The 11,295-nt window shown below is 41.8% G+C and overlaps 1 protein-coding gene across 2 annotated transcripts; it reads right to left on the bottom strand.

The window, feature by feature from the left end:
• Positions 1-239: 239 nt before the first annotated feature.
• On the bottom strand, positions 240-9,268 carry MSANTD4 (Myb/SANT DNA binding domain containing 4 with coiled-coils). 2 transcript variants are annotated; one of them, XM_085064088.1, is made up of 3 exons: positions 9,145-9,268; positions 3,871-4,499; positions 240-2,187 (listed from the first exon to the last, which is right to left on the bottom strand). In XM_085064088.1, exons 2-3 carry the CDS (start codon positions 4,330-4,332, stop codon positions 1,612-1,614), a joined length of 1,038 nt encoding a protein of 345 aa, XP_084920214.1. In that variant the 5' UTR covers positions 4,333-4,499; positions 9,145-9,268; the 3' UTR covers positions 240-1,611. The 2 variants fall into 2 exon arrangements, with proteins under 2 accessions (XP_084920214.1, XP_084920219.1); XM_085064093.1 differs by lacking the exon at positions 9,145-9,268 and having other exon boundaries at positions 3,871-8,727.
• Positions 9,269-11,295: the final 2,027 nt, after the last annotated feature.

The following is an 11,295-nucleotide window of genomic DNA, read 5'->3' as shown; positions in this document are numbered from 1 at the left end:
AAGAAAAACTCAAGAGAAACTTTCCACAGGGCATTTCTATCTATGGTTGGTGTTGCTTTCTTTTTTCCCTTCTCAAATAAGTCCCAGTCGATTTAAGTCCAACTCTGAGGTGCCTCATGTCTCTGACTGACCACACAGGGAATACAGACATCAGCAACTTTGGGGTGCTGCAGTGTTCAGTATCCAGGTTTCTCTGCAGACATAGCATTATTTCTCTGTGAAGAAAGTCTCAAGAGCCATTCTGGAGTGTAGTAGTCAAATTTATTTCCACTGTAGAAGCACAATTGTTTCAGTAATAAAAAAATAACATTTTCTTTGCAGAATAAAAGTAAACCTGTAGTGGTATAAATATATTTACTTGCACAAGAATTCACCTAAGTCACTCAACATACATTTAGACTTAGTATTCTCAAAGTCCTAAATTTCCAATGGAGTTAACAAAAGACAGTTACTTGCAGAAAGATGAGAAAGGTGAAGTCTGGCTCAGTTGGGATTAAACATATATAAAATAATAGAAAGCTTCCTTCCTTGGCTGTTTTTTTTTTTTTTTTGTTGTATGAATACATTGCTTATGAAATATACTAAGAGCATTCAGCACTGACCACTTCTGTTTGTCTAACTAAAATATATTACATGGAGAGCCACAGAAGCCTCTTCTGGATGCCTTGCAGACCTGACCTGGGTGCTGGCCAGGCAGAATCAGCAATGAGCATAGAAGTGTTTAAGCTCAGTGCTCCTTAGAATGTGGTCAGCCTCCAAAACTCCATTCCTGAGACTCCCATCAGCAGCTACTGCCTTTCAAGAACAAACAAGGTGTAGCAATTTCCTTCAGAAGGTCATCACAGACTCATAAGACAGCATGCCTAACCAGTCAGAAAATCCCTGTACTCTACTCCATACAGCATTATTACTGACCTCGTGAAACCAACAGTCCAGCTTATAGTAAGTATGGTTGATGTGTAACTTCACCTAATATGAATACTTCATGCAAAAAAACCCCAAATAAACAAACCTATTTTCTGCACTCCCATTCAGTTCAAGCCATGGAACAACAGTAAACACAACTGCAACAAATTCAACTTGCACTTTAACTTCTAGATAACTCTTCAACTCTTTCCCAATTGTGGGGATGGGAAAAAATAAAAGGAAGGAAAGAAAATTTAATGAATCAATCTCATGACTCTGTATTCCTGCGTTCTGCCTAAATCATACTTCTGTACCATATAGGCTACTGTCAGCACCATGCCCTCACAACATATGCTGATTTATTCTGACCCTTCCTTACTGTTATGTTAGTACAGGGACAAAACATACAAGGTTCAGCCTTGATTCTTCTCAAGACATCTACGAGAGGAGGACACTGAACTAATACAGCACAATACTGAAGACAAGGGAACATAACACTTAAGTTGTGATACACTGAAAAGCAACTTCACACATAAGCTCATTTATGTAGGCACACTGACATATTGAGCACCATTTTTTTTAACATCAACATTCAACTCTGAACAGAAGAATGTTAAGCCTCTAGGACAGTTTCAGCATTAGGAAAAGAACTACTTCTAATTTAGAAACATCAAAACACTAACGTTGACACCTTAGTGGAGATGATCACTGCAAGTGACCCTCTCTCTGAATTCGAAGGCGTTCCTTCTCCACTTGCAAGCGTTCCTTCTCAATCTGCAACTTCTCTGACTCAAACTTAAGGAACTGCAACCTCTCTTTCTCTAACTGCAAACGTTCCTTTTCAAGTTTTAACTTTTCAGTTTCTAGATCCAGAGGCTGCACGATGGGTTTTTCCGTTTGGGTGAGGTCATTTTCCAGGGCAGGTTTTTCAGAATGCAGAGTCTCTAGCCTGAGTTTCTCCCACTCAATCTGAAGTCGCTCCTTCTCAATCTGAAGCCTCTCGCGCTCCAAGTCAACGTGCCGCAAGCGCTCCTTCTCAATCTGCAGGCGCTCCTTCTCCACTTGCAGCCTCTCGGCTTCGATGTCCAGTCGCTGTTTCTCCAGCTCCACCTTTTGCTTCTCCAGATTTATAAGCAAGTGAGAATCTTCATAGGCTAGCCTAGCTTGAGCAGAGCTTAGATTTCCAAACTCTTCAATGTGGGGGAAGTCTGGTAAGTCATTTTCCTTTTTTGAATCTGGCAGAACTGATGACAAGATTTCTTCTTCTTCCTCAATAGGAAACTGAAGAGAGGAATGCGACAGACAAGAATTACATTCCAGTCTTTATGCCAGAATAAATTTGTTACATACAACTTGATTGAAAAGAAAATACTGAGTTTTTTCACCTTTAAAGCTACTCAGAAGTGTTTAATTTGTATGTTGTGAAATAACCACGCTAGGTCAGAAGGTTTTTCTATCATTACACAGGAATAGAAATAGGCTGTATCTGCAATTAGTATCTGGTAATGAAAAATGGGAAATAGGCTTGTCAGTGGACATGCAATTACATACAGAAAATACAGCAGAGTTGTTATTACAGATCATTCAGAACAACTGAGAGAAAACTGGATCTAGAAGACCATATGTTGTTCTTACCTTTCATAGAGCTGAGTGACATTTATGTAAGCCACTAGGCATTTGTTGTGACTAATTATTTATCAGAGCAGATGGATCCATAGGCTATGTGTTATGTAATCTAACCTAACCTTCACTAACTTGAGGATTCCATTTCTAAAAGACATTAAACACTGACATTTTTCACATGCTCCTAACCCTTCCAACTCTTACTAAGTGGGTCAATAAACAGGACTTGTTTAACCACTTTGTATTATCATCTGCATCACAAATGGCTTTACAGCAAACATGATGAGGTGGTTAGGACCACTGCTCTCAGCAGACTGTAACATTTCGTGCAGAATCATAGCCCTTATGTGCTACAAATTCACAGTACACAAGAGATAAATTGTCTCCCAATACATACACTGCAAGAGAAAGGCAAACTGAGGAAGGTTAAGTGTTAGCGAAAAATCTTAGGACTAGAGATGCCACTGCCAGTCCTCTAGCATTAGAGAACACACAGTGTTCTTCAGCCCAGTCTCACAGCAGCTCTCACTACCATTTAACAGCTTATGCTGATTTTTCACCGCACTTTTATCAACAGAATTAAGACAGGAGTTGCTTCCCCACTCCTCCCACTCAAAAAAAAACCAAAAAAACCCCAAAAATCCCCAAAGCAATAAAAAACTCTAAGCAAAATTGTTTGAAACTTTTTGAAATAAGAACTATGTATTTAAAGAGAAACAGCAAAACTATCCCAACATCTGACTGCACTCCAGATGGTTGCCTATCCCAGGGCAGTTGCAGTACTACTTGGAGTAACAACCTGTCTACAGAATCCAGTACCACTTGTCAAATTCACACTAAAATTCTGACAGAAAGGAATGGCTGACTGACTAATTCAAGTAATGTTTTCATCTCTTGTAGGTTCATTTTAAGGAATGCAAACAGTATCGTATTTCTTTCTGTATTCTATTTCTTTCTGTACCTGCAGGTAACATGTACTTTGATTTTTTAAAGAAGAGCATTTCTCTGTTCATCCATCCAGGTAGCCTGAATACTAAAATAATCAGTTTCCTTCAACAGCGTATTTTCATTGCATTGACTCAACTAGTTCTTATCTGTAGCACACAAAAATGGAAAATACATGTGCAAAGACATATTCAAAGTTTAGGGATGTCGAATCAATAATCAGCATCCAAGACCTTACACACAATTACAAGCTGCTAGATTTGAACACCGTCTCTCTGAAATATAGTTGCTTCTACAGTTTAATTCACACTTTCAGAAAGAAACAGAAACACAGTAAAAAGCCTTATGCTGAAATGAAACCATATTGCACATAGCTCATGTATTCCAATCACTCACTTCGAAATTCTGCGGATCCTCCTCTTCCTCTTCTACTTTGATTTCTGTTAAAGATCCACCAGCTTCTCTGAAGTCAGTGATATTTTGCCATTCAAAACTAGATTCAATTGCAAATCCCATTTTGTCATCCATGTCTTCATTGAGAGAGTCATCTAAATTGGATGAAGGAAGGTGAAACCCAGCACCTACTACTTTGATGTTTGCATTCAGACGTTTTCTCTTCATGAGTGCTCTCCAGTCAAGGTATCGCCTTTTCACTTCTGTCCCTGTTCTTTGCTCTCCTTCACCTACAGCATTGACACACTCTGCTATTTCCTCCCAAGCTTTCCGTTTCATCTCATTAATTGTTGTATTAAGTTGCTTTGAAAAGAGTACTTCTCTCCTTTTTCTGATTTCCTTAAGGAGAGTTTGAGTTTCCTGAACACTAAAATTGCTTTTTCTTTTTCGTTTTAACTGTTTCATTTTTTCCAGGCTTAACCTAATAATTTCACCACAGTAGCCTACAGAGATGATCTGACACTAATCAGCTACTAATATAAATGAATTTAAAAGCAAATGAAAGCTGAGCACAGTTCTCGTGAAGTAAATTTTCTCTTCACTTTGTAGTATTTTTCTATTTGTCAGGCTTCCTAAGAGAAAAAGAGCAAACAAGATAAATCTCCGAGGTATACACTATATATTTTCATTTAACAACTTGACTCCTAAGTCATCATTTAAGGAATGTGTATTTTGAACTAATTGTTTATGTGATAAAATAAAACAATTTTGTTAAATTTTGACCATGAAGTAGTCATAGATACCTTCTCTAATCTCCCATGAATTACAAAACCATTAATATATCCATGTCACGAACTGTTAAGGTTGATTTGGTATTTCCATTACAAAAATACAGCTATTTTCCTTCAACTCATAAAGAGTTTTGACAATTGGGATTTGCTTAAGACTGAAAATTGACACACACATTTCAGTTTGAATGCCAAATTACTTCCAAAAGAAGCTGAAATTGCTATATCATTACTTCAAGTGTTACATGAACACTTCAAAAACATGAAATGTTTAGGGGACTGAAATTTCTGAGACAAATTTTAAATGAGACACCAATTCCATTAAAATAAAAGTAAATTAATATGAGAAGTTCACATTTTAGAGGCTCTTCTGGCTTATATTAATCACAAATAAAAGAACTGGAGCAATCCTGTTGAATATCGTAAAATAACTACTAGTTCAAACAAATGTAATTGATTAGAGACATTTTAAGAGGAAATAGATTTACATCACTATATGCCCTACATGGTAAAACCCCCCCTGTGTCCCTCTGACACTGCTAAGCATCCCATGTCAGATACAACGGCAGCTTTAAAATTCATCCAGTCCTCTAACCTCAGCGCCAGCTGGTCCTGTGCCTGATGCTGAAGAAAACATAAAGCCCCATAACACACCTGACAGACTGTGCACAACTCTATAGAAGTAAAGGGTGAGTGGGAGATCCAGGGAACTATTAATGAATACCATTACTGCATTAATAACATAGACCATATAACAAAAAAACCCAAAACAACCCACTAAAACCTGGAAGTGAAGACTAAGAATCAAAAATGGCACTTGGTCACAGGCTGCTTGGCAACAGTTTCAATTAGGATTATTTTCAACTTTCTTTTGTACCATGTTACCTACCACTGTATGCAGGTTTAAAAGGCTTTAAGTCAAGGAGGCCAGGGATTCACTACACACTACATGCAGTTTCAAGCTGCTGTTTGCTCACTATTCATGCAGTAGAGACATTTGTCCACCTGAAGGCAAATGGCTTCCAGATTATATATTCAATTGCTACTAACTAATGGACTTAATTCATAAGTAACTCCCTCCCAGCTATACAGGATTCTTCAATTACTACATATTTTTCTACTGTTGTTCTCCCTAAACTCGGTTAAAGCATACACCACCACATTATACTACATCTCCCCACTAGGGGAATAATGTACATAGTAGTTTAGACATTGTTCTTCATCTCCTATGCATTATTGACTGTAACAAGTGGCTCACTTGCAGTTTTCCAAGTCAAGCAGCATTCTTTCATACCCAACAGGCAAGCATACTGCCATCAAGTACTTTTTTAAAACACTGCATTTAAAAACTGCTTTACTACTTTTCCTCATTAAAATACTACTGCCACTGTGAAGCCACTTACTTCCAATGATTATTAGGCAGCAAATATGCAAAACCAAGTCCCAAAAACAAATCAACTGCATAAAGCACAAGCCTGTTATCAGCACACATCAATCTACAGTGCTCCCATGTAGCTACCCAACACTTTGGACTCCTCAGACTCAAGTAGGAAGCTGCATGCCACTGTTTAGGATGTGTGAAACTTTCTGCCCTTCTGAAAATGAAATTCCAACTGGTTTTGAGAAAAGGAAATTATTTAAAAATTAATATAACCTACTGCTTTAATGCAGACCCTTCACATGACTCATAGTGAAAAAAAAAAGCTGTAGCGTAGAAAGTCAAATTTATACCAGAAGACAAACTGAATCTGCCAGAATTAGACCGAATTTTTCTGAGACCTTTTATCTGATCTTTAAGCATACTCTTTATCAGACTTCTGCTGAAAGACAACCATTTTTATGTCACAGTATATAGTGGCTAAGTCCTTTACTTATCCCCTGCTAGGTGAACAAGGACAGGTCATTCCCACCAACAAGGAACCACAGGATTTTAGAGATTCATATGGCATCTCTCGTTACACTCACTCTTCCTAAATTTCTCAGTGCTAGCACAGCAGGAAAATGTGGGCACAAACACAGAAAACAAAAAATCAATTGGGTTTCCAAATCAAATTTTCATCAGCTTCCAAATACAGTTCTACATCAACATGGAAAACACTGACAGGTAAGCTTTCTCCTCAGCTCCAGAGAAGGCTATGCATTAAAACATGCAAATGCCATGTCACCCTGTGGGCCAGCCCACTGCTCCTTGCACCAGGGCTCTGCATCACCTGAATGATCTCCCCAGCCACACTTTGTGACGTGTCTAATTTCAGTCTTGGATTTTATGCAATAAGCCAAGGGCATAACCTTTAAGAACTACAATACTAACTTGGAAACTACTGGCATCCAATTCCATTATTAGGTAAAGTTTTCTTTTAGACTTTTTTAAACTTTTGCTAGAACACATCTGACACAAATCCCTGAATCTCCCAATGAAACATCAGTAAAACCTATACATTTTAAAACTCACAACTACTAACTTCCAATTGGTAAGGACATCTTGCCTCTTCTAATTCTTTCCTTTTAGAAAGCACATTGCCCTGTTACAGACAATTCCTGTCTAATTAATAAATAAGGGGTCAGTAAATTGTCTTAACAGTATATTTACTCCCAGAGATAGCTCTGTGTACCTTTGTGATATATTAACTAAAAAACCTTATTATCTAACAAAACCTGAGATTTGGGATATTCGGGTTTTTGCCATTGCTAGATCATCTCCAGGATATTACTCTTTAATGAAGAACTTTTACATCCTCAAAGTACGTAAGAGTTTTTAAATAAGCTAGGATTTGTACACATTCTAGATAGCTACAGGGAAAAAAAAACCTAATATCCCAAAAATCAGCAGCTGGGATAGCATTAATGCTCATTCTAATAGCTTGGACAATGCTGTGTTTTGGATTAGTGTGACAATAATGTTGGTAATGCACCAATGTGTTGGATGTGACTAAACAGTGCTTATTTTAAGCCAAGGACTTTTCAGTTTCCCATGCTCTGCCAGTGAGGAAATGGACAAGAAGCTGGAGCAAACTGCAATGCAAAATGTGCAATTTTACAGTTTGGATAGAAATGTGAAGTGCTGGCTAAAAAAAAAAAAACCAAAAACCAACTCTGATGACATCATAAAGACTTTAAGGGTCTTCCAGAAGAGACAGCAACATGGAGCTATGACTCCGGACCTCTCAGGCCAAAAGCAACCTGTGATCAAGCAGGTTCTCATTGCTGCACCAAAGAAGCACAAGCTGTTAGGGTTGGAAAGAAACAAGAACTGTAAAACTGAGCTGGAAACTCCACAAACAGACAGAATATATACACATGGAATATCTCCAGCATAGTTAAAGACAGAAGCATCCTCATTCTGCCTCTATCTTTTCTCTTTTCTGTCTCTTTTGTTCACACCTTAATGTCTGACCACGTGTTGGACAAACAAAAAAAAATTAAACAAACAAAAGAAAAAAAAAACCAAAACCAAAAAACCAAAACCAAAACAAACAAAAATCCACCAAACCAAGGAAGCAAACAAAAAGATCCATGTATTCACCAAGACTGAAGGACTGTTGCTAGCATCACACTTGATTAATTCTTTATAAAAATCATGACTTTTTAAAAACCGGTTTTTTTAAAAAAAACTTTGAGGACTTATGCTTGAATAAAAAAAGCATTCAAGTTACAAGGATCTGCTATCTCTTAAGTTTTTTTAAACAAAATGAGTTTAAGTACCTTCTGCCTAAGGCTTTCTAAAAAACTTTCTGTGTGATTCCCAACAGATGGCTACTCTGGGCTTGGAGCAACTTACACTTTTGTACAAAGGTTTTAGTATAGGAGGATCTGGACGCTGCACAACACATCACCCAACCCAGCCCTGCAAGAAGCCCGCGGTTTGCACAAACGAAAAAGCAAGCTCAGAAGGGAACCAACAAAACCTAACAACCTAACGAAGCAAGGAGGAAGCACAGGAGATGGGAAGCAGCTGGGGACCAGGCTATGGAAGGCACAGACAGGTCAGGCCGAAGCTGCCCTTCCCCTGAAGCAGGCAGGGCCGCGCAGGGAGCAGAGCAGCCGGTCCCGCGGGAGCGCTCCGGCGGGATGCCGGCGGGCACAGCCCGGCTCCGGGGCCAGCTCGGTCCCACGGCAGCGCTGCAGGGCAAGCCAGGCGCTAACAAAGGGAGGCGGGGGCACGCTCGGCTGCCCCGACCGGCACAGCCCCCGAGCCCTGGAGAGCACACGGGCCCGTGGGCCTTGCCGCAAGCCACGGCCTCTCCGGCCGGCGAGACTCTGCGACTCTCCCGGCAGAAGGAGGAAGAGGAACGGGACCTCCCCTCCGGGAGAAAGGACGGCGGGCAATCGCCTCATCACCCCCAGGGGCCGAGGGCGGCGGAGCCCCGCCGCTGTACCCCCGCGAGGGCCCGGGGGCTGCCCGCACGGCGCGGGAGGAGCGGCCGCCCCATGCCCGGCCCGCTCCGCTGCCCGCCCCGCCCGGTCCCCGGGGGCCGCGCGCGGCACTCACCTGCGCCCGGCGCTCCCCTCCGGGCCGCCGGTCCTTTAACGTCCGCCGCCCTCCCATTGGGCGAACCGCCTGCCCGTCACTCTTCCCCGCACGCCTATTGGTGGTCCGTGTCCGCCGCCGCTCCCGCCCCGCCCCTGCCGCGCCAGGCGGGCGGAATCCCCCGCGCTCCTCCGCCGGCGGGGCCGCGCCGCGCGCAGCTGCCGGGCAGCCATTGGCCGCGGCCGCCGCTTGTCTTGCCCAGGCCTGGCGCTGATTGGCTGCGGGCGGTGGCGGCCCGCCCCCCAGTGAGGGTCTGGCGGTTCGGCGCTGCCGCTCCGCCCGAGGGCGCGGCGCAGGGAGGGGCCGGGCGGCTCCGGGCGGCTCCGGGCGGTGGCCTGTAAGAGGAGCAGTAGTACCGTCAGCCCGAGCCTGCGGGATAACCGTGCTGGAGCAGCCGGGATCGGTGTGGCCGGCAGGTTTATGATGCTGCTACCCAGAGCGAGCGCGCGGCAACCGGCCGTTCCTCCTGAACGGCGCGGTTTGTGATTAAAATGGAGAAATGACGTTTATCGGATGCTGTAATTAAAGAAAGCATTTCTTGGGTGGTGTTGCATGTCCGAGCCACCACGCCACTGATGTGGCTGACTGCAGACACAAAACGCTTTTGCGGACTCCTCGTTCCCTCCGCCTCGCCAGATGTGTTTGGTCCTTGGTCCGTGTTCCCTCCCGTTGCCTTGACCAGCTAACCCTACTTTTCCGGGGTTTGGTGCCTCTGTTCTACCTAACGTGATGGGTGCATGTGCCACTTCGCATATTCGTTAACTATTACTTGCTCAGCTCTCTCATGCCAAATTCTGGCGTGTAATGAGCATCTGAACATTTTCGCTGGACAGGTAGTTATTTAATTAATCAAGTTTTAATTGATCATAACTGTAATGAAATTATAAATCTCCCTAAAACGGTGTTGTCCAGTTTCACCCAACTATTAATTTATCAGCTTGCTTACAGGGAGTGATAGTTTTGCTGCCATACTTGCCCACTGTGTACTGAAAATCATGTTAAAAAGGAAAATGGTAAGGAGTAGGGTAGCAAGACCATGCCACATTGCTGGCACATATACTACAGGGATATTTCCTACTAGAGACCCAAGCCTGAACTTGGCTTCCCTTTACATCATTACCAGTATTTTAACAGTGCTCAGAAATAAGATTCAAGTGCATCCAAAAGGTCTTGCAAGCTAGTTCAAACTACATTCAGGCGCAAGTAGGTAGACAAATGAGAGAAAGTGGAAGTTATTAACAGTCTCAACCTCTGTCAGTCTGCAGAAATAATTAGTTCTAATTATATCTTATTGAATATCCTTCTTTTATTGTGAAGGACAAACCCACTAAATATGATTAGTATCCATTGGAATAATTTTAACTAGGAAGCTTATGATTTCCTGGAGTAGCCATGCACATAAACCTAGATAGCTGTCCTTCCTCCCAAAATTGTTTCTCCACTTTTATGGAGGCTGTTGATCACTGGTGAAAAATCCTGGTGTGTACCAGCTTCCTCCAACAAAAATCCTTAGGCCTCCTTCATTTATGTGAACTGTCTTGAATTTACGTGTAATATATGTGCACTTTCATCATTAAATCCAGATTTTTTCTTCCTTGCTTTTGATGACAGTAAGAAAATCTCTACCATATGGTCTACTTCAGATGCAAACTGTTCACGGTGAATTCCCTGGGATCTGTAGAACATACATAGAGTTTCCTTCTGATTGTGTACAGGGTTGCACGACTGAGCTCTCAGATTTGGTCTGTGAATCCCTTCACTGTTCAGTATAAGCTTTTAATATTGTGAATGCTGTTGGAATGCTTTGCACGTGTCTCCAAAAGGCTTTTGTTAGCCGAAAGGCTTTTGGGGCAAAGGCCCTGGAGTGTTGGAAGGTTAAGTTGTATTGCTGTATCTTTAATTTATCTATAGAGGAGTCTCAGGGTTACAGAATTTTAAGTTTTGGAAGAATACAAGACAACACTGGGCTCCGTCACTTTGTATTGATGCCATTTCTGCACGCCTTGGCATGCAGATTTTAGACTAAGTAGCTTTTATCTCTTTTTATTTACTGCTACATCTACTGGTATGGAAAGTCCATTTCAGTAAAAATAAATACCCAGTCATTTGCAA

Source organism: Lichenostomus cassidix, chromosome 1, assembly GCF_008360975.1.
Source record: "Lichenostomus cassidix isolate B80296 chromosome 1, HeHo_3.0, whole genome shotgun sequence".
In the NCBI taxonomy this organism is placed as follows: Eukaryota; Metazoa; Chordata; class Aves; order Passeriformes; family Meliphagidae; genus Lichenostomus; species Lichenostomus cassidix.
Note: the sequence above shows the minus strand (reverse complement) of the source record. Positions and strands in the feature narration are given on the sequence as shown.